This window comes from Glossina fuscipes, unplaced genomic scaffold (assembly GCF_014805625.2).
Source record: "Glossina fuscipes isolate IAEA_lab_2018 unplaced genomic scaffold, Yale_Gfus_2 1, whole genome shotgun sequence".
NCBI lineage: Eukaryota > Metazoa > Arthropoda > Insecta > Diptera > Glossinidae > Glossina > Glossina fuscipes.
In genome coordinates, this window is record NW_023998415.1 from 46,877,259 (window position 1) to 46,901,529 (window position 24,271).

At 32.3% G+C, this 24,271-nt stretch overlaps 1 protein-coding gene and 1 long non-coding RNA gene across 7 annotated transcripts in view; both read right to left on the minus strand.

The window, feature by feature from the left end:
* LOC119632721 (supervillin) overlaps positions 1-24,271 on the minus strand; it is a 297,800-nt gene that overhangs the window by 199,206 nt on the left and 74,323 nt on the right. The window contains exon 1 of one of the 6 annotated variants that reach the window (XM_038025801.1): positions 5,382-5,881. The exons of the other annotated variants lie outside the window; for them this stretch is intronic. Coding sequence (XP_037881729.1) covers positions 5,382-5,628 — 247 coding nt within the window. The 5' untranslated portion in view covers positions 5,629-5,881. Of the gene's footprint in view, positions 1-5,381; positions 5,882-24,271 lie in introns of those variants that run through there. 6 annotated transcript variants of the gene reach the window in all.
* The window catches only part of LOC119632726, a 55,239-nt gene continuing 37,889 nt past the window's right edge, over positions 6,922-24,271 (minus strand). Inside the window, exon 3 of the long non-coding RNA XR_005246812.1 lies at positions 6,922-6,984. This is a non-coding gene — a long non-coding RNA (uncharacterized LOC119632726). The remainder of the gene's footprint in view (positions 6,985-24,271) is intronic.

Here is a 24,271-nt window from a genome sequence, read left to right on the forward strand (position 1 = left end):
ACAAAGGCATAGCACCGGGCATCGCTTCTCTCTTTCCTCACTCCTCTCTGAATGCCAGCCGAGTGACAGGTCCACATGATTTTCTCAAAATACGAAATTATATTGGCAATAGTCCGATTCAATTCATTTCCAATGGGGTTCATCGTGGGTCAGATTTACTTGCAGCTTGTAGAGAGAAAAAAAACTATTCGAAGGAGCTTTAGACCGACGAACAAATAAGCTCAAATCGTTTGGTATAAAACAACAAGTCTATCCGCATAACCTTAAAATTTCTGTGACGACAAGTGGTCTATAGGGTACAAAAATTTATTATTAGGTGAATGATCAGTTGTTTTTTTTATTATTTTTTTTATATTAAAAATTAAATGGTTATGAGGAAGAGAACGTAAATGCAACGACTTATGCCATAACAAATTATCTTTAGTCAAGAGTGAATAATAAATAATTTAAAATATCTTTTATAGCAATTCTCTGTATATGGGAACTATGCCAAATTGGAGGCGATATATGAGACTTAAATTACAAACTTATGCACATCATGCATATATCAATAAACATGTGAGAAAGTTACATTCATTTTAAGGCAACCCTTTGATACTCATCATCATAAAAATAACAGTATTTTTATTTAGCTAAAAAGCTGAGGGTTTTTAGGCCGACCAGATCCATTTTTCAACTTAATTTATGACGATTAACTTAAACGTGTATGTGTGTATGTTTACGCTGATTTTAAATACAGTTTTGTTTGATCTCTAAAACGTATTTTTGGTTGTTACAAACGGAAAAACTAACCTAACATACTGTACATCATTCAAAGGTGGGACTTGGAAAAAAAAAAGCTGAGAAACGGATAGTGCACAAGCTTCTTATAGCGGTTAAACAAGTCAAGTATATGTATACAGTGTGTTGTATGAAAATACGCAATAACAACAATAACAGCAACAAGAAACAAATAAAGAATAGAAAATAAAGAGAGTGAATGCAAGTGAATCTTGTGATTTTGTGTGCAAAACGACAGACACTCAATTCAATTAGTGGTGAAAGAATATATATATACAAATACATACAGCTATACACAAATGTAAATAAAACCTATATAAAAATGTAAGAAAGAATTGCAAGAGTAGCACATGATGAACTCGCTTAAAATTTTGTATTGCAAGTAGAAGGAGGGATTGGCGTTTATTATTATCGAGGAAATCAAGTAATTCTACGTGTGCCTATCTTTCGTATAAGTATATATACATCAAGTTTGTGAATTTCTTTTTTTTTCTTATATCAGAGGATAAAAATGAAGAAAAAAGGGTAAGAAAAGCAGGCGGCATAGAAGTGACTTTTTCCATAGTGTGGATATATTGCGAGTATTTATACGTTGATATAAGTGGTGGTGTGATGACTTTACAATTGTCATTTATTAATATATTTTCTTTTTGTTGATGATATAAAGACAAACAATCGCACACGCAGACACACATATATACATATTATATATATATATTATTTATGTATACAAAAATTCTACATACATACAAAATAAATAATTTATACAGTATGTCAGAATTGTAAAAATCTTGTAGAAACGCTTCAATGCTGCTTCGTTGCTTGTATTTTTCGCATTTTTGAGGCTTCAAAAAAAAAAAAAAATTAAAAAACATTTACTGATGTATATGATGGCAGAGCAAAAGACTTATAAACTTTTCTTTTTTTTTTTCGTTTCTTTAACGACAGCACCTAAACGAACACAGAGGAAAACACGCCCTTCAAGATAAAATTTATGTCACTTATTCACTGCGACGAAGCCAAGAAACGCATATGTATATACACATATATATATAAATGTGTGTGTGTGTGTGTGTATGTGTGCATGCGTGTACGAAATCACATACAAACAAATATATAAAAATTAACTTACTAATGTTGTTTTTAAGGTTCTATTTTGTTCTTCTTCTTCTTCTTCTATTATTAACCAAATAAATATTGAATTTTGGAACAAAATTATTGCGTTTGGCTTATATCGAACATTTACTTATGTCATTATTTTGAAATTAAAAAAGAATTACATTCTACCAAAATCGTATAAAAAAAGCAATGTTAACGTAACATGCCATGTAAGCGTAAGCATCTTAATGCAATGCATTAGATCCATATACATTCGATTCGCTGAAACAGATTAAAAAACTTGAGACAGGCAGCGTTACGTGCCATCTAAAGCACTAATATCTTGTATTGATAAAAAAAAGCTTTATATTATATATAGTAGATTAGGTGTTTTTTTTTTATGACCAATCGTCACAATGGCGACCAAAAGGAGATGAAAGGAAAGAGAACAAAAATTAAGTAAATCTTAATTATGTAAAGTGATTACAAGCTTACTAAGCGCTAAATGTCCTAAGCTTCCGCTTAAAACGATTATGTAATAAATATAAAAATGATTTAGTCCAAAATTTCTTGTTTACTCTTTAAACATTCAATTGGTAGCTTTCACGTTTTTATATTTCTCGAAGCGGTGGCGCTACATTTGCGAAATGCACGGAACGCCGCATGAAAATCAACGCGTCTGTCTTTCTAAATCGATTTCGATCGCCACGCTGCCTCTTGAGGAACATATTTTCTCGCTCTACCACTCTCATGAAATTATGTATGAAAATTCGGATAAGTCGTTTCATAGACTCACTAACTATAACAAAAAAAAAATAAATAAATAAACAAAACCCAAATGTCATTTATTAACTCGTAACCTGAAACCTACAGAGCGCTTCCTCATCCAATATCTTCCGTACAATAGTGCTTGATAATGGCAAATTCGATCCAAGCCGAATTTAATTTGTAGAATTCACAATAATTGTTTGGTTCGCGGGAAGCTCGTGTCCGAAATGCTTAAGTCATTCAAATATAAATTAGTTTTTCAATTCTCGTTTACTAAACCAAGACACCCGCTTAAACTAAGTAAACTCTATACGTCCCTGAGATGTTGGATATGAAAAGGGAAAGAAAAAAATTAAATTTCATGTGTAACATGACTTATGCATTAAGCTCCGTAATAATAATAATAATAATAATAACAATAAGTATAAAAACAAAAAGCCGAATCTGATTATTATACTCATGGACATTGCACTTGATGTCACAATTCAAGGTTTAACGTTTCTCATCAGTTTTTTCTTTTTTGTCCACTATAAAATAAAAAACCAAGAAAAAGAACTGAACACTAAAACCCTTCAAGAGTATTTCAACCAACAAAAGACGGAAAACAAAAAAAAAACGCTGACACTAATGATTCCATTTATGGAAAATATGAAAAGTAGAAAAAGAAAAATGAGGAAAAATTATAGTAAAGATAACGGGACGAATGAAAAGAAATAAAAAAAAAAAAAAAAAAAAAAAATTAAAAATAAAAAATAAAAAGAAAACCTATGCATTTTCTTCTTTTCTTCTTTTCTTTCTGTCTTTCTTTCTTATATAAAAGCTTAACTTCACGATAGATTATATTACAAATTTTTGAGTAAAAACTAAAAACCTTTATTTATTTATAAATCTTTGTTTTTATTTTTTTTATTTTTTTTTTTTTTTCTCTAGAGATATTAATTTCAAAATGTTTTAAATAATTATAGGTGAAAAAAAAAAACATGCATTGAACGAAGTGGAGTTTTTTTTTTTTTTTTTGTTTTCTTCTTTTCTCATTTTATTTACATTATCTTCCTTGATACTAAAAACAGAATGATATAACTATTGTACTAATGCCAGTCAATAGGAACAGACGGACAGACAAACATGCAAATTGCAGTAGGCGGACAATGGGACGCACAAACGATCAGAAGTACGGAACGAAATAGTAGGTTCACAATATGCGGCTTATATGATTTCTTCTTTCATTCGTTAACATTACTCCCATATTTTATATATCAAAATTATTTTATCATTGCTCTTAACTTAATGATTTACTCAATAAAATTTGAAAATTACTCAAATTTTTTTATTGAAACAATCATTCACGTAAGTGGTAAGGTGAGTATTGTTCTTTAACCTGGAAGCTTCGAAGTAAATGAACACAACTGTCGGTAAGGCACAGAATATTTGTGAGGCACTTTTACTGATTTCCGTTTTTTTTTTTTAAATGAAAATCTTTTTACCACGAAAAGCCGAGCTTTATGTATCGATGGTAAATTTTTTATGACCCGCATAGTAAGATAATGATCTAAACAGGATTTGGTTTCAATACGAAGGACAAGCTACGAGCCACATTACACAGTCCACCAAGCACTATGAAAGCAGAGCTTTATATATCGATTGTAAATTTTTTATGACCCGCATAGTAAGATCTAAACAGAATTTGATTTCAATAAGAAGGGCGGGCAATACGAGTTTTCTGATGGAAGACTTCTTCTCCTGACCGATCTATTTGAATACGGGGGACTGAAGTAACGCAAACAAAACTTATCCATCCATTAGCGTTATTGCTGAAAATAAGCCACGTTTTTTCAATAAAGTGCTTGAAAATTGGATTCCATGATAGTCACTTACATGATTCTATATCAAGAACTTGACTCCATCAAATATTCTTAGGAATGGTAAAAAAAAAAAAAAAAAAATTCTTTTCCTCAATTTTTTTTTGTATGTTAGTTTTATTGCACAAGCAATGTAGAGAGACACACAGGCAGACGAGCAAATGAAGCAAACAGACAGACAAACAGATTAACATAGAGTAGATAAAGGGCAAGAGTTCTGTGATGGGCATAGAGATAGATGATAGAACGACTCGTGGGATTATTGAACCAATCGACTTAACTAAACGACAACAACAATATCTCAAAATTAATGACGAGCCTTACGATATTTAATTAAACCGTAACTTATAGAAAACTGCAATTTCTCGTAAAAAATCCACAAAGTAGATAAAGTCGGGCAAGATTTTTTTATATGAATTACGCTAAGTACTTTGTTTTTTATTTTCGTTTTAATGGGTATTTAGGCGATTTCGTGCTAAAGTGAACATAATGTTTTTTTTTTGGTCATTTTATCTAATAATTCAAGTGCTATTAATTTGTTTTTTACTTTAAAAATAAACTAAACAAAATACTCTGTTTTTTAAAGTGTGCTAAGCGTTTCTATTTATAACTGCATAGTTGTAGTAGTAAAAAAAAAAAAAAAAAAAGAAAAAAAAAAGAATAGTATAAATTTTTTCTTTTTTGTATTGTTTTAAGTAGAACAAATACATAAATATTTGTAAAGAAAACCAAAAAAAAAAAAAATAAATAAATAAATAAATAAAACCACAACAACAACAATAAAAGCACTTAAAATACTTTTGAAAAACTTTTCACAAATGAAACGAAAAATTATATGCATTTGTATATGAAGAGTTATGTGCACTGGATACTAACTTGACAGATTGTGATTATCCAGTAGTTTAGAGGGAAGACGATTATCGTTGTCATACATATTATAAGGCGTATGACAGGAGTTTGCACTATTTTCACCTGTATTGGTGGCAGAGGCGAGAGCATTAAAGATGCTACTGCTGCTGCTGGTGGCGTTATTGTTGTCGTTGTCATTGCTTTTATTATTGCGTGAGGTTTGGCTAAGATTTAAAGCTCCCTCGCGTATCAGGCATTCTTTGATGGCCAGCATGTTTACTTCAAATTACTATCTTCTTCTTTTTTTTTTTTTTTTTTTTTTTTGATTGTTTAACCGAAAAACAAGAAGCCCAGAATTCTTTTTCTTTTTTATCTAATAATAGATATATAAGCGATTTCACACTGCGTCAAAATTATACGATTACGCACTTGTCACAGCAACGAGACGAGAGAAAACTTTTACAAATTTTTTGTTCAAAAAAAAAAAACAAAACAAAACTTTTAATAATCGATAGTAAATATTATAAACTTGGATTTTTCTATTTACATTTATATTTTTATTTTATTTATAATTTTGCTTTAATTTAATAAAAACAATATTGACTTCTCGTACTTTTTAATTATTTTTATTTTCGTTTATTTATTTATTTATTTATATATATATATATATATTCTTTTTTTTTTTTTTTTTTGTTGTCTTCGAAATCATAAAGCAACACAACGTCTGCTGTGTTTTCAATGTTGGAATAATATTTTCTTGCTTTTCTTTCTTTTTCTTCCTTGCTTTTTTTTTTTATTTATTTATTTTTATTTTTTTATTTTTTTTATTTTTACTTTAATAATTTACTATAACCGCTTGTGGTTGTAGTATAACGAGAGTAACTATATAGTATTAGACGTACGTCTGGTCGCGGCAACAGATAGCACTTGACTTGCATCACCAACTAAAGCTAACTGTTCAGGCCGCACACATATTTACTCACATACAGTTGCCGTTGTCAGTCAGAGTCGTCTCATAGACTCTGAGTATAACATGAAACTATATATATATATATATCTACACACCACACACCCATAAACAAACACACACACGTGCTAGTGCTAGTGTAAGCAAAAAACTAAAAGCGAAAATCCCTCCTCATCGCGATAACGATGATGATGATGATGATGATGATGATGTTTTTGGTCGTCATCAATATTCAAAAGATAATTGTCTGTGACGACAATCGTAATGATGATGAAACGAATGTGTTGTTATTATAACTATTGCTTTGGTTGTTAACAATCATGATAACGTTTTTTCGTTGTTTTTTTCGTTGTTTTTGTGCTCATCATCATCAGTATATGTAAAGCAAGCGTGTGAGAAAAAGTAAATAAACAATATATGCATAAGTGCAAGTTTGCTTTTGCAAAACGCGCGCTTTACTATAACAACAACAACAACAACAACAAAAACACAACAACAGCAACAACAATAACAACACTAATAATAATAATAATAATAATAATAGAGAAATATTCACTTGCACATAGCGAAAGTATTTAGAACTCTCACCTCACTACTACTTACCGCAAAAGCAGCAGCAGCAGCAGTGGTAAAAACGTTAGAAAGCTTGAAGAGATAATAAAACTAAAAATAAATGAAAAATTTTCTTATTAAAAGAAAATTTTAAAGCAAGAAGAAAAAAAAAAATAACCGAAAAAGAAAAATGTATCTAGAAAAACAGAAACACATTTTTATCTGTCAGATACAATTTGTTTTCCATTATAAAGAAAAAAAAAAAAAAAAAAAAAAATTTAATAGCACGTTTCTACCGCATTTGCATGCAGAAATTTTCAATATCAAAACAAAGATGTTAGAAAAAGTGTGGTTGGCGACGAACATCGATCATCGAACACCGATCGCTAAAGACTAAAAAATTAAATAAACCCCTTTTACTAATATTTCACTTGATAATATATATGCCTTAAAACGATCCCAATGTCCCTACACATATAATATGATGATGGTTTAAACAAAGCAGAAATGGAAATATAATCAGGTTTGGTTTTTGCACTTATCGCCCATAGATGGCTGCGTGCACGTTGGTTTTCTTTTCATTTTCCTGACAGCTCGGAATACCCAGCAAAAATCCTACAAAAAAAAAACAAACTCATATATTTTACTCTCTCACTCTTGCGCACCTCTTTTTTCCTTCTTTTTCTCTATCACCTCTCTCTCTCTCTCTCTGTCTCCCTCTCTCTCTCTCGATAATTCTAGTTCTTTCCTAGTTCCTTTCTTTCTTTCTTCTTTTTCTTTCTCTCTATCTCTCACTTTCTTCCTCTCTCTGTTTATTTGTTTCTTATTTCTCACTCTCTCTCTCTTCTTTTTCCTTTTTCCCCCTTTTTTTTTTCTTTTTTCCCTATTTTTTTTTTTCTTTTTTAAGTTCTCTCTTCTTCTCTTCGCCCAGGAATCCTTTGAGTAATCTATGCACTTGAAATTCCCGAAGTAGTCAAAAGTTTACATAGGAAAGAAATAGAAAAAAAATTGATACGTGAGTATGTGGGGCTTAATTAATAAATCATCAATTATTTTTGCATTTAATTGACTATTTACCCGATGAAAAGCTATTATGATGATAACCGTATTACAAAATTTAACCTTTTCAAGCTTTTTTTTACCTCTATTGAGGGAATTACAATTATCTCCCAAAACGTTCTATTCGATTAGTTCGAAGGTATATTTAAAAAGAGTTTTCAAAATTACATTTTTTTTTTTTTTTTTTTTGTGAATTTTTTGAGGCTTTGAAACCGCCAAAAATGGATTGACATTAAGCTTGAGAGCTTGTGACGTTGGTGATCCTTGCCATAGTCTTTATGACATCGCATCACATTTGGTATACCAGAGCAGCAATCACTACAATACAATGCTCCAATAACAATTTGAAGAAAATCACAAAAAAAAGGAACAAAAGTCTTGCTACGTACGCGTCTCTGTATAAAAGGCAAGAATGCCAGAGAATTTTAAGTTTACTTTTTTCATTACGAACACATTTACCTGAATATCGTAAAGGAATTGGTAAATTATTCATCATGTAGCGCGGAAGAGAATGACTTTCCTTTTACATAATTTAAATAAGGATCGCTTAGAGATCAGTTGATGAGATTTTCTTTAAATTAAGCTTCCTTTACATTGTCAACCATAAAATCAACCGAAATGATGGTAACTTCAATATAGATATATATAGATATATATATATATATATATATATGTATAGATCTAGGAAAAGCTAATTAAAGTCTATTTATGGTATTGAAGTTACCATCATTTCGGTTAATCTACAAAGACGATGATATTACTTATAAGGAGAATGCAAATCAAAAACTTTTGAGCCGACACTTTTTTAATTTTTATCGCAGCCATTACGCTCAAAAAGGATTGTGCAGATAGAGGTGGGAAAAAAAAACAAAAAATTCGCATTTATGTACGTGGAACGTTGAAATATCCAGGATGTTCAGCTAGACCTTCATGTACAGTGCTGTGGTTAACGGACAATGGATCACTAATTTCAAGACGAATAAGACGAAAAGTGTTATTAAAAGACTTGATCGGAGGGAAAATGACTTTTTATCACTGTTGGGCGCTTGGATATGGAAAAAGCTTGATAGAGGAAAGCAGATCGCTGAGATCCATATCTGGGATAGCGAGAAAAAGTTTGTAGATTACGAAATATTTTTTGACCTGTTGCGGTCCGATAAAAGGGTGAATAGATCGATCATGGGTATTGTACCGTCCAGCATTCGAGAGAGTCCTCGAGTCCTTCAATAAATTTATTGGCTTGCGTAAGCAAGAGTAATAAGTCGATGTATAAAGAATTAAATTAACCCGCAAATCTTTTAGGAAAATTTTCCATTATGTAGTTTGCGCATATATACTCATAGCATGATACTCTTATTCGTTTAGAGTATTTACTCGAATAAAAGAAAAGAAAAGAAAAAAAAAAAACAATAGCTACGACTTTAGTATAATAAAGTTATCTACCGTTAATTGAAATTATTAATCAAAATTATAGATTAAGCAGCAATGTTTTTATGAAGTTACAAAATACTCTACACACACACACACACAAACTTCGACGTTTCCTTTGAAATGCGCCAGCGACCTATTCTAACTTATCTTATCTCCTCGTGCAATGTAACGCATTGAGGTCTGTCTTCAATTCAAAAATATATAACTTTTTTCTTCTTCTTCTACTTTTTTCTTTTTATTATGTAATATGTTTTCCTTTTTAGCGATACCAGTAAAATATTAGTCGCTGTAATAGCATAGCTAATGCGGAATACTCAACGAAAATGTGTTTAGTGTTTTTATAGAATGCATTAAAGGGCGATTTTCGTTAAATGTGTTTAGAAATTTGAATTTTTGGTGCATATAGAAAATGATGGGTATCCACGATTCGTTCTAAGACGAGTACAAAGCATTTCGAATTTTTGAATTTTAAGATAGACATCAATTGGTGGGCGGTGTTCTATGCAATAACAAATGTTTTTATATAATTTTAATTCCCTAACTAATTATAAGACTTTTTAAAAAATTTTATAGTCCCATTAAATATCATTAATAAATTTTTATCTTCAAATTATAAATAAATAATTAATAGCGGTAATCAAAGAGAAGAGCGTTCTGATAAACTGTATACAAATGTTCTTTATCTGCATAATATTTTAAATCAATTTAATTAGGAATGTTTGTCTATCCGTCCGCTTGTGGGATGCGTGAGTGGCTGGTGTGTAATTTTGAAATTTAAATGAAAGTTAAATAAAATGAATTCAAAACTATTTTATATCCTCTCGCCTTAAGCTAAGTTTAGTTAATCAAGACTAAAGATAGACAAAGTTACACAGTACGGTAAACGATTATAATAGTATGTAATTATTATTATAAAATATATAATTCTTTTTTTTCATTATTATGAGATATTCGTTTTAGTTGGCGTTGTTGTTGCATTTTTCCGATATATGTATTAACGAAGTCACTCTGTTACACACAAAAACGATTGATTATACAATGATTATTGTTATTATTATTATTATCGCTGTTGTGGTTATTGTTTACAAAATATTGCAAAAAGAAACGACAATACTTGTAAACCTGTTGTTTGAAAATAATTTTAATAGAAGAAGATGATAATGAAGCCCATCGAACACAATAAGCAGCTTGTAAGTGAAAAGTAATCTCCCTTTCGGCTCTCGTTAAGGCAACCAATGACTTTTATTATAAAACGCGTTTCATACTCTATACAACAATTGCACACTCCGCACGCTTAAACTTTATTTCACTTTACTGTGTTAATATTACTCACTACTACTGCTCATCACATTCAGCATACAATGAAATCACAAATCATCGAACGTTGTCACATGAGTTGCATTATATATACATATATATATACTTACTTATTTATACCCGCATATATTTATATAAAATATAAGCAAGCATTCGATGCATTCATACTTCCACATTGTACATCATCCAGCTATTTATACACAATATAAACACAATGCACTATGTAAACATACTGTAAACTGTTAATGCAAGTTGACAGAGCATTTAAACGGACTGGCAACGCGAACATTAATATTTGTTTCTTCTTTCCTGCACAATGCATTTGAGACTCGATTTCTCATTCTGTCTCTCTCTCTCTCTCTCTCTCTCTCTCTCTCTCTCTCTTTATTTTTCTTTCTCGCTCTTATCTTTCCTTCGCTCTTCCGTTCTATCTCTTTCTCGACGAAAATCTTCGATTTGTCTATTTGTCTGTCCGTCTATCTTAATAGTTGTCTGCTTAGCTGTCTTTTCCTCGTCGCCTTTTAAGATAAGTGCATACGCGATAGTGATGTGTTTGGCTGAGTTATCTTATCTTGTATAGCTCGCGCGAGTGGGAGTTTTTTTTTTTTTTCTTTTTTTAATGAATATGATTTTGTTGTGCTTTTTTTTTTTAATTTATTTTGCATTTTGATTTTTATTCATAGGCTGAAAATTACCACAGATAATCAAACGAACTCATGTTCATCATGTTGTTCATTTTGTTCTCCTAAATGGAAACGAAGAAAACATACCGCCTAAATACATTTTGCCTGTGTTGAGATTTCATTTCCTGAACTTATTTTAGCTTATTTCCGTTTTTCTTCAAAAGATTTTGAAGAATATCAAAAGAAGCATTTGAATTGGACAAAAAAAAAAAAAAAGAACAGACGATTTGTCAAAGAAATGTCTCAGCATGTCCTGCCGGCGAACTGTTTACTTTAGAGCTACGCGGCAACTACTACTGCGTTCATACGTTCATTCATACTATTCTTGAATTTCAAAGTGTAAGTGAAATCACAATTCACTCTCTCTATCTCCTCTTATACTTCACTTTGCCACCAAATGGTTATTTTAAAAGATGGCCTACACCATTAAAATTGCGCTCGAATTAATGCTCTCCCCATGTCCCCTACATCACGTAGTCTATACAAAAACTTTACCGGATTGTTTCTTAAAATATGAAGGCATTCGTTACGAGAACAGGAAATTATTAAATTTACTTTCATGCAGGGCGCGCTTATGTGATGCTCTTAGGATTGATTTGCGTTAAAAAATGTTGAAAATAACACACAAAAAAAAAAAAAAAAAAACATTCTTCCTCCCGGCTAGGGGCGCAATAAGATGGAAAGAGAGACAAACAAAGTTAACTTAAAGAGATCCGGTCGTCAGTCTAAACTCCATGCCTATGCTTGACTGGACGAAGGGGGAGACTACACGTAAGTTAAACCTGCAATAACACACAGAACATATCTACTATATGTAGCATTTTTTTAATACCCAGCATTAGAGCATAAATTAATTCATTCATTTTTCTTCACCTTTTTGATGGCACAATAATGCACATCTGAAATATATATATATATATATATATATATATATATCTATGTATGTGTACATATTCTCATTCACTGTTCCTCTGTCGATTCATATATTTCTTCGCCTATCTGCCATTTGGTCTTGAAAAAGATAACAATCGCAAGGATAGGTATAAAATAAACTAAAACTTGACATCTCAGGTCTTATAGTTTGAAGCAAATTTGAAAACCGAGCGTTTATACACCCGTAATTAAATGCAGATATTCATCGAAAACTCGTTGCCTAATATTTTCAAAATTCATTTAAATTTCGGTATAAGGAAGGAAGGCCGTTAATCATTCACCATAGGAAATATATTTTAGTGTAGCCTTAGAAATCAATTCCTAACCTGCTGCCCGACACGCTTACTATTATCGAAATTTTTATGAATCGATTTGAAATGATGGCGACGGGTCGATCCTACAAGACAAAACCAAAATAATTTCCCTAATTGTGTTTTAACTTCGTTTCTCAGCAGCTAAAAGGATTGATTAAAAAATAGCATTATTTTCGCTTTAACCTAATGGTTAGTAGATACATATGAAGAGTAACGAAATTTAGGCCTTATATGATTTTGTTTCGAAAATCTAGGGCACGAATCGAGCCAGCGGAAAATGTTAGCTGGTAGAGAAAAGCAAAGAGAAATGATACGATTTCAGTGAAACTTTGTATTAAAAGACTTTATTAATTAGTCCTTAGCCAGGGCTAAGGGCATTGGGTTTTTTCCACTCATCATAGGAAGAAGAGCACTTGGTTTTATTTTAAAATTTCTTTATCCATTTATTTTTATTTTATTTCAAATTTTTGTTTTTTTTTTTTTCCACTTTATTGAAATCGCTATTCCGATGTGGAAATTCTAGTTTTGCGATCGAAGCTTAAAAGGCTTAAAAGGTTTCCGCGATTTCTTGATTACGTCTAACGTAAACTAGAAATGAATTTTATGTATATGATAAGCGTTTTTGCTGATTCGTTTACACATTACCGTTGTGTTGTAATTGGCGTTGCACTAAATCAGTTTATAATTTACAATTACAGATTTCCAACACAATCTCTTACACAAAGACAATTGACACCAATTGAGACAATCACTGCTATCTATAATGTAACTGCAAGAGCTTCTCTATCTATCTTATATAGGAATATAAACAAAAAAACAAAAACAAAAAAAACAAAAACAAAAATGACATGAAATTGAAATAAGATCTCATGTGTCACAATACTATTACTATCGGCAATCGTATGCCTCACACTCTGCCCCAGACTCTGTGTTGGTTAAATAACTTTTTATTTTTTTTTTTATTTTGTTTTTTCCTTCGCAAAGTTAATATTGGTGCATATAGAGGCAGTAGTGTCTGCCAGTAAACAAGCACATGTAAAGTTAAATAAAGTTACCCGCTGGGAAAGTAATTATGATACACTTTTGATTTCGTTGTGTGCGAAAAGATTAAACTATAAAATTGAAAAGTTCAGTTTAAAGGTTTGAATTTAAAAGGAATTATTAGCCTGAAATATCGTTTCATAGATATGCAGAATTGCCCCTGCCAGCAGTTGGCCAATTGGATTCAGTTGAAAAGTAAATTTTTTCGAGCTTTCCGCTAATATTGTTGTGATTGAGTGTTGAATGTTTAACTTCAAATCCAGTTCATTCCAAACTAATTGATTTTCCCTGGAGAGGGAGAAATCAATTGCACAGTCGCGGCATGTCTTGTAGCTGCCGGCCGAGGAAAACGTTTAGCGGAAAAGCAGGTTAACGGATTAAAAATGAAGTCCTGCACTTAAGTAATAGTAATATGCTTGTAAAAATGCATATAAATAGACGATTTGAGGAAGCCAGAATCAGTCGGACAAGAACATTTGAATCGAACAAGAATTGAGAAGTTGGGAGTATCGCCAAAGTAAAATAAAAGTAAATAATCAATCCTACCCTTAAAGAAATTGATTGTAAATAAAAAAACTTGAAAACGTGAAAACGTGCAAATCTATTTCACTTAAAAAGAATATCCACGATCTAGTGATGCGAACCGTATCCGAGAAAGGCGAATTTCGTAACGATAATTTAGATTTTTTCAATTCCCCTTTTGGACATTATCGAGCATCTTTTGCTCTTAACTCTATCACAATGATGAGCGTGACCATAGGAATATGTAGGACAATCCTTTTCTCTCGAAATAAGTGTAAAATTTTTAGCGAAAGCGGAAATTTCTGGCGATTATTAAAAAAATATGAATCAAGATACATATAACGTAAGCCAAGTTCAAGAATATTTTAAAAGTCGTCACATTAATGTCCTATTTATTTATATTTACCGTTAAGCGAAGCGATGGCTCGGGAGTAATTTGTAAAATGTCGTCACAAAAATTATGATCTCAAAGGGATTTCCACTAACTGTGCTCAGTCGACTCCTATTCAATAGTTGAGGAAATCTCTCGAGATTTGACTTCGTTCGGAAATTTGTTTCTAACTCTTACCATAAATTAATAGCTTAGCGATAGATCTTAAAAATGGAGTACAAAATTCGTCTATCCTCGATCTTCCAGTATTTGCTATCGTTTAATTTTATCCAAATTAACATAAGAGAACGATAGAATTGAATGAAATCTTAATAATCCCAAAAAGTTGATTTAGTCAATTTCTTGAGGAGGTTTTACCACCGTTCTAAAGGTTTAACATGAGCTGGATGACATGAGCTGGAATGTGGGCGTAATATGAGATTGTTAGAAGCGACTTGAACTGAAACTAAGCGCTGATTAGTACCTTCTCCATAATTTCTAACAAGACGTTAGATATTTTTTACTAAAGGACAGACAAAGGTTTACCCAGTCGTCGTTGTAACGGTGTTTTTATGCGTTTTTGACATATATAGACATGTTGCACAAAAAAAAATAAATAAATAAATAGAGAGAGAAAAAAAGGAAGAGAGAGAGAGAAAGAGAGAGAGAGAAAGAGAGAGAGAGAAAGAGAGAGAGAGAGAGAGAGAGAGAGAGAGAGAAATAGAAGCCAACTAATAAAGTTATTGTCTTGTTTATGACCACTTGCTTTATGTTACGACGACTTGCTTTAACAAAATTTTTCTCTTCCAATTTATTTTTTAATTGAAATTTCAAAATAATTTTCTTCAAAAAATATATAAAATTACCATAAAATTTTGTTAATCTCTCAATTTTACGGTCATTTTCTTTTTCATTTTAAACTTTTGAAAACAAAAAAGAAATAAAATTAACCGCATAATTTCAGGAAATTCTTTATTAACTTTAACCGACAGTAGCTTTAACATAAGAATATACACCCGAAAGATTGAAAGAAATGAAAAACTTTACATATATATGTATATAATGCATACACACTTTTTTGCCATTGCAAATGAAAAAAAAAAAAAAAACAACGAAGACAATTATATTCATTCACGATCGAGTCTGTTATATCCATCACCGCCTAATACTGATGGGTGATATATATTTTTATTTTTTTTTGAGATTTTGAGACTGACAGATGGACGGACACACGAAGGCATATTAATCAATTTCGAATTTGATATTGGGTTCTCTAAGACGTTCGTTTGGGTGTTGCAAACCTTGTGGTAAAACGAATACACCTATCGTCGTTCGGCGATGGGTATAAATATGTAAAAGTGTAAACGGTCGGACGAAGCCACTATCGGCGCAATTAATATTTTTTGCAATTCGCAAGTAAACCGCAAAACAACTAAATTTAACAGTAATTGCATAAAAAATTTTTAATAAGATAAAAAATCAAATTTACAACAAAACAGTTTGTTAATAAACTCAAAATCGACATAGATTTGAATGAAAATAAAATTTGTTCAAATCGTTAAGAAAACCATAAATTCATTGCTTAGATTAAAACAATCGACCGAGAACGAACGCGTATGCGTATAGCATTGACATCTTTATCAGGTTAACCACACACACAGCTACTATATAAATAATGCTTGATTTGAGTTTCTGCAAAGTAATTTTCCATCACATTATATGAATTTCTTAAATTCCTACTTATTGAATATTGTCAAAAAAGTAACCGGAATTTTAAATCACATATTAGGTTGGAGGGAAAGTTCTACCGTATTTTAAATAGGCAGGTAATTTTTCTTGTAAACAAAAAAAAAACATCTGGCTAGTAAATCATTCGGATTTTTTTTTTTTTTTTTTTTGTTTTTTTAGCTGCTGAATAATGTAAAAGGAGCGTTTTTTTACCGTTCATCATTTACTTGTGATATTTAAAGTGAAAAATATGTCAGTAGATAAAGTGCATGAATTCCAAAAAGGAAGCAAGGTATGGTTTGCAAGTAAAAATGTATGTGCGGTATTTGGAATAAAATATTGTTAATATTGGATCTGAGCCTCCAAGAAATTGATCGATCTGAACGACGGTCCAAGATCGATAATGAAGTTTTGCGATCCATGTTGGAAAATAATCCACATTTAACAAGTCGCGAAATTGCAGAAATAGTTAGGCATTCATCACACAACTGTTGGAAATATCTCGGGTTTGTGTTAAAGCAAAGTACATAATAAATTTCCACCGAAAATCCCCCCCCCCCCCCCCCCTCAACCTATTTATTATCGAAGTCTCTAATTTCTTTTCTTTCATTTTAAACCATATACTTGCACGCTTAACCCAATCTTTAAAGCATATTTCATAAGCATTTCTTTGCGTCGCCTCGCCTTTCTAATTTCGATGTCAAGTCATTCGCTATATAGCTGGCCTCAACAAAATAAGTTATATTCTGGGATTCGAACTCGATGTTAGGATCACAGCGTTGCCACATTATCGATATTTTCCCGCGAAGATTAGAACCCTATGGGGAAAAATTAGTTTCTAATCCAGGATGAACGAATAAATCAAACACAGAAACTGGATAATGGATTGCCCGCGCTATGAGAAACTCAGATTTAACATGCAAAGCACGTTAATTCGTTATATGGCAACCGCTTTATAAGAGTAATGCTTTACAGGAGGGTCTACTGTATACGGAATTATAGGCGTCAGGTTGCCCAAAGATATTTGCTATGCGCAGATTGACTGCTTGCCAAGTTGGTGCGCCGACAATTTGCTCCATCCTGACCGTTGGATAATGACATTTGGATAATTTCCGATTTTTCCATTGAACCTAAAAAAATTCTTGGCCAATTTCAAATTTGCAATACGGCTAAACATGTCCGCCTGTTCGTCTGTCCATCCGTCTATTTGCACAACTTTATAGTATATGTGGTAAACATTCTCCCGCTAGCGAAAATGGTATTGTCGCCTTTAAATTCGCAAAGGAATTTGGAATTGAGATAAACTTTTCAAAGGACACGCCTACAATGCCCACATGCCTCTACGATGAAAACATTTATTTTGAATTTAGAAGAAATCAACTGCGCCCACTACATATTATAGAGCATAAGAATTTTGTTCTTTCACTTTCTTTGCCTTTTTTTGGGATAAACGGTTGTGGGTATAAAAAATTCGGTCCCGACCAAATTTAACTTTCTTACTTGTTTCCTCTGCATTTATTAGTTGTGTAAGTAATAGCCGTAACGTTGTTTTCATTTCTTTTACATTTTATCATCATTAAATCGTTTCATTATTTGTACAACATTTTTGGAATCATTCTTAGGCAGTATCTTAAGTAGAGATTGTCATCATTGCACCATAGATACGAGCGAGCGAACACATCATGCGTACGTATCGTTTTAAGGCTTTTGACATGACATTGCCGCAATACGACAACAAAATCAACAGCCCACTCAATGTTCCCTTTAGATGTATTTATATCTCAAGAGATGATGATTCTTTTTTGTAACATTGGAAATGTACATAAAGACAAGCAAACACACGCGCACACACTCGGAAAGAAGAGAGAGAGAGAGAGAGAGAGAGATAAAGATTTGCAAAAAAAAACATTACACTTAATTGCATTTAAATGCTTTAACGTAACATGACACGAAAAGTATGTATATTTCAAACATTGCGTAGACATATGCAAGCGTGTGAATGGTGAACAAGTTTTTATGTAGATAAATATTCAGATGCAATGGGAAGTCAAGTTTGTTTTTCCTCTACATTAGATTTCATTGATTTAATGTAAGATTGATTTGAACATTAAATCTCTCTTTGTAATCATTTCATACACTTGTATAATTGTGCTACTGTTATTGATGTTGTGTGTGATAATTTTTTGTTTTTTCATTATTTCTTCTTTCAAAACAAGTTTTTGCATATGATGAACATTTCATACAAGTTTTGGTTGTTTAGACAACAGACGGAACATTAACTTTATAACATTACGCTTCATAATCATTTCACTTTTTCATCGCAATAAAAACTCCGTCCTGACAAAAATCGGCCCTACAATTAGAATGGATGCATAACCCAAGTGACTGTGCAATTGTCTGAACTTGTAGTGAACTATTTATTACGATCTTGTTTTATTGGTTATAATAGTTCTAAACAAGTTGAAATTTGATCAATATTTCTAAGTTACTGTTACGTCTACATTTTATTCAATTCGATGAAATTGGGATGAAAAGTGATCAAAAGTTGGCCGGTACGCACGAGTGGCCAAGTAGGTAAAAATTGCGGCCAGTAAGTCAGTGTTCGCGGATTCAAATCTCAAGTGCGATAGAGTTCACTTTAATGCTATCTATAGTGAGTGCTGAGCCGGTAGCCTGCGAATGCCTCCCAATCTCTTTTGGGTTTCCTCTAAATTCTTTTTGGGCGTCTCCGTGTTACACAAACAGAAAAATAAATATTAAGACATTTATCCGAATTCTCTTCTTACCATGGCCTACGGCGCATAAATACATCTACACAAGGGATTTATATTTTGAAAAAAAAAAACACAAATAAATAAACTTCAACCGAAACTCTTTAGGCCCATCACGAGATATTTTAGTGCAAGATGCAGTCCTTCCGTACTCTCGTGTACATTTCATAAATCGTATTTACTGCTGTGTCCGAAAAGTATCATCAATGGACCCACCGCTCTAAGATGGGTATATGCTGATTTTCTTTTTTTCCGCAATGTATGTAATACCCAAGGAAAAAGCTTCAGAGACCCTACTATAAAGTATATATACTGTTGATCAGCGTGAAACTCTAAGCTGATTTAGCCATGTCCGTCCGTCTGTGCGTATGTGTAGTGTGTGTCGTTGGCACACACTTGGCCGCAAAAATGAATAAATCAACTTCAAATTTGCTAGAACCACTGGAAATTTGTGCACGCAGGTTGGTATTGAAAACGGGACAAATTGCTCAGAGCAGAAGCACACGATGGAGCGTAAACTGAACGCAACTCAGTTTTTTCTTACCAAAAATTTTCGGATTGTTGGTCGTTGTTAAGAAATTATTAAAGTTAGAACTTTAGAAAGTTAGTCGTACACTCCTCGAATGAATATATGTTATCTGCCTAAAAATGGGTTAATTCTAAAATGAATATACGATAATTTTTTTTTAATAACAACAGCGATATGGGTATCAAACAAAAGAACGTGGCGAGTAGATTGCGAAGAGCATAGTGGTGGCTGAGCGAGATTCAGCCCTGGCCAAATATAACTTTCTTAGTTGTTTTTTTTTTTTGATCTATTTATTATCCCAAATCTATTTCGTTGCCTTCAAGGTAATCCTCAAAATCAAACATTATTCCTTATTAATGAGTTGGTCTGGCGGAAGGAATTCATAGCGCACAATACCAAAACAATCGAAAAAAAATTGACTTTGGTGCGGTTTTTTCGTTTTTGATTCACATTTTGCATGATATTCGCTTGATTGATCGGTTGTGGTCGGGTCCGGTATGCATAGATCCCATTCTCATCTCATTGCATTTCGCAAACAAAATTTAATGCAACAAAACAACGCCCAGCTGACACACTGATGATGTAAAATTAGACACAGCTGTCTGTCCCAGGGCTACCAATTTAGAAAGAACATATTTCTGATATTCGATTTAACTTGAATATTGGTCTTATTGGCCTATTGGTCACAGTATTATTTCGAAGAATATTTATACAATTTAGGAGCACTTTGTAGGTGGTTGCACAAACTACGCAGCGCAAACACACGCTACACCTTCGTAATGCGGGTCCTTTGAGAGGTCCAGGCGACTCCTATTTGGCGAATTTTGCTTAAAATTTAAGATAAGGCGTAGAGTTCCATCTGATGAAACCCATGAAATTCCTTTTCAAAATTTCAAAGTTAAACCGCGATCATTATCGTGGAAAGCAGGCACACCTAAGCTTACCCTCTCCTTTCTTGATAGGCAAGTATAGATATATTTCCTATGGAGTTTCCCGGATGTATTTCTCTACGTTTTGAACATTTTGGCAAATGTTGTTTAAGTGTAAAAAGAAAACATCTTTTTTTATTAATGATAATATAAAACAATTTAAATTTCATTTCGAATAACTAATGAAGTCATCTAATATTTCGAAATCTATGATTAATATTTACATATTAGAGGCTGCGAAATCTTACGCAAGTGGGTGTAAAGAATTTGAAATCATGGAAATAGTAAAAAGTTTGTTGAACACCTGACATCATTTCACACAGAGAATTTGTAATATCTTTAAAGTTCATCCATTGCTAATGCATTTTTTTTCTACTCACTACAAAAGAAGGACATGCTAGTTTTATCTTTCCATTTGTTGAACGGACAAACATGCGACTGAAACCCTAAGCGTCATATATATTCTTATATGCGTTGCTCTAACAGCTCTTTGTTAATTTCTTCGTCGTTATCTATTTGTTGTTATCAATGAAAAATTTTTATTGACTAATGGACTTTTGAAATTTGAATATAATACCGAGCGACCTGCAGTCGCGTTACAATGTTGTTAATACTTATTATAGACACATGATGTAGGGTCATTTAAATATATATGGTAAGAATGTAAGCCCAGATCGTTCTCTGGCTGATCAAAACAAAATCGATTTTCATGTGAATGTCTCGGGCGTGTATCTAACCGCAGCTATACAGCGACTTAATTACCTAGAGGAATGATGAAGGTAAACTAACTCTCTATTTGCAATAAATACTTTCTGTGTATTTATGAAGAAAAATATATCTGCCCTCGCCAGAAGATATGTACCGATAAGAATACACAAATAAGTGTTGCAAATATCACGGCATCTCATAATATATTCATCTAATTTATCTTAACATAAAAATTCTCTAAACTAGGTCTGACTTGAAGGTACACTTTAACGTGTACCGAAAAGGGGACACATTACAGGGAATGTTTCAAGAAAAGTACATAAATAATGTGGCGCCATTTTTACTGGTTAGCTGATCTGAGCAATGGACAGTCAAGTAGACCTGGGTAGATGGTCTCGTTATCCCATGCTGATCCTCCGTGTATGCACTGTTGCATGTATGTCGAAAGGCTTACCAAAAGCACATTTCTTGTTGCGAGTATTTTTCCAATAATCTTAAAAAAACACTTCATAACGATGAAAACCGAAAAAAAGATGGCATTTACAATTTGTCTGCTTTCACATACAACATAATCCATACACTAGTTTCGTATATACAACATATCAGGCAATAAGTTCATAGGATGACATATAGATGTCGCCACTGTTGACGAATTCATTTGTTTTTACAAAGCAATGGAAAAATTTAAACTTCTCACGTAGGGCAACTGAACCAACGTTAATGGTCGGAGGAATGTCATGAAATTTTGATGCATTTCGTATGAAAATGAATATCATCTGAAGAAAGCATATGACTGTCTACACCAATAATCATCCTACTACATCTCTTAGTCATCTTATGAACTTTCTAAATGATGGGTTAGTTAATTCAATGTTTATTAAACTGATGCCCATTTTTTTTTTTTTTTTAATTTAGGTTAAGTATATAAGTCCTGTAATAGGCGTCAGGAAGAAAAATAGTTTTTAATTCAAATATTTCAACAGTTTCATTAAGACTGCCTTAAGCACATTTCGTCTTTGCATTTGGTACTTGAGCTTGATATATAAACATAGTGTTGAAAAAATCTCGCTTTGAAATTAAGTCGAATTTGCATTCGGGAATTTCGAACACATATAAAAAGATATTTAAAAACATAATTTAATTGCCTTTGTCGTATTCTTACAGTGGTTTTCCTTTCAAAATAGAGGTAAGTAACGGAGAAACTTCACACCAAGGACGCTAGCTTTGTAATGTCTGTCAGCATTAATAATCTATAAAGTGTTTCGGGATAAGCGATTCATTGTAAAATGTATACGACTGCGCTCTTAATTTTCGATAATGGAACCTGAAAATTAATTATTGTTGACACTATTCCATGTGACTTAACGGCGTTTACAATACTGTTGGACACTTGCACGGCTAACGATGTAGAAATCTCAACCACACTGTATTGAATACAAAAAAAAAAAAAAATCGAATTTCATGAGGCTCCAGACGTCCTTGACTGCTTTTCTGTGCTTATAAGTGACCAAAAGTCCTGAAAAGTTACAAACGAGGCCTAAATGTGAGCTATGCCACAGTTAGTTTATTAAGGAGCGCGACTATAATGTCGGCACACCCGATGGCTACTCGGGCGCGGTAGATCATATTTTGGTTATCATTAATGTATAGTCACAGCTACAATAAGTACTCGGTCGACGAAGGCGTAACAGAAGCTTCCTCTCTGCCCCACGTACAGGGGGCGCGTCCCTTGAGTGCTTGAGCATATATATACATGTGCATAATAGCTCGCATTAAGTCCGATTTCGTAACGTTTTAGCTCAAAATTATTTAAAACCCCAAGTTCAAAGTCATCAGCGAATTGCGAACACATTTTCATCCTTTTGCTTAGATCAAATCGTATCTACCAAATTAATCTCTATACATAGTTCTTTTCATTTTTCAAGTCTGAACTGTGAACTGTATAGCCCCACCTACTAACACAATAGCCACTGATTATACGCCCTTTCGACACGTTATTATCGACAATGTTGTTACCGGTGACGATGAGAAATATTTAACTAAATAAAAAAAATAAAAAAAAAGACTAGATAGCAGCGAAACATCGGTGTGAATTCGCTTTTTGCGCGACGTTATATTATCATTATCGTTAGGAACGCTATGACGCACATGGAATAATAAGAATGGTTAAGAATGCTTGCACGTATTTATGTTACGGTGACTTTAATAATCATTTTGCAAACTCATTAAAATGGTTAAACAGATTTTCAAACAGTAAAACTTGTTTTTACTGCCACAATTTATTCAAAATTGTAATCATTGAAAATTTTCACATTATGCGGTTATTAGTGCGATGGTGAGTGAAATAATGCTAGTAATACAAGTAAAAAAATAAAAAAAACAAAGAAAAGCAACCTAATGCCTGACCAAACAATACCAGCTATATATAGCTATATATAGCTTATTGTAAATAACATCAAACGGAATTTATATTATGTAAAGATACATACGTACGCCTGCCTTCCATCATATAGCGTTGTTGTGGTTAATTATAAAAATAGCATAGAATTGCAAAGGTTGAGTTTAACTATTCATGCCTGACAAATCGAAAAAATTACAACTTTTTACAGAATAAGAAAAAAATAAATGAAATAAGAAAATTTAATATTTCTATATAAACAGATGTTATATGGCGGGCGCGTTCTTTCGCCATTTTTTTTGGCCAATTTCAATTCCAACTTGCATGCAAGAGCTTTCAATGCTTTCAAAAAATTCAAAGGGGATATCTTAACTTTTACGCGAACAATCTGACGGACGGACAGACAGATGGACAAACAAACGTAAATCAATTCAGAGTTTAATCATGATCACGAATATACATAACTTAATAGAATTTCAGAAACTGTCCTTCCGTCCAATTTTTTTATTCCCATATTGATGAGGAACAGACAGATGGATAAAAATACGCTTACATAGCTAAATTGACTTATGATTTTTAAACTCATTTTTATACATATATCCCTGCCTATATATATATATATATATATATATATTTGTTCCTATTCATTCCTCTGATATTGTATG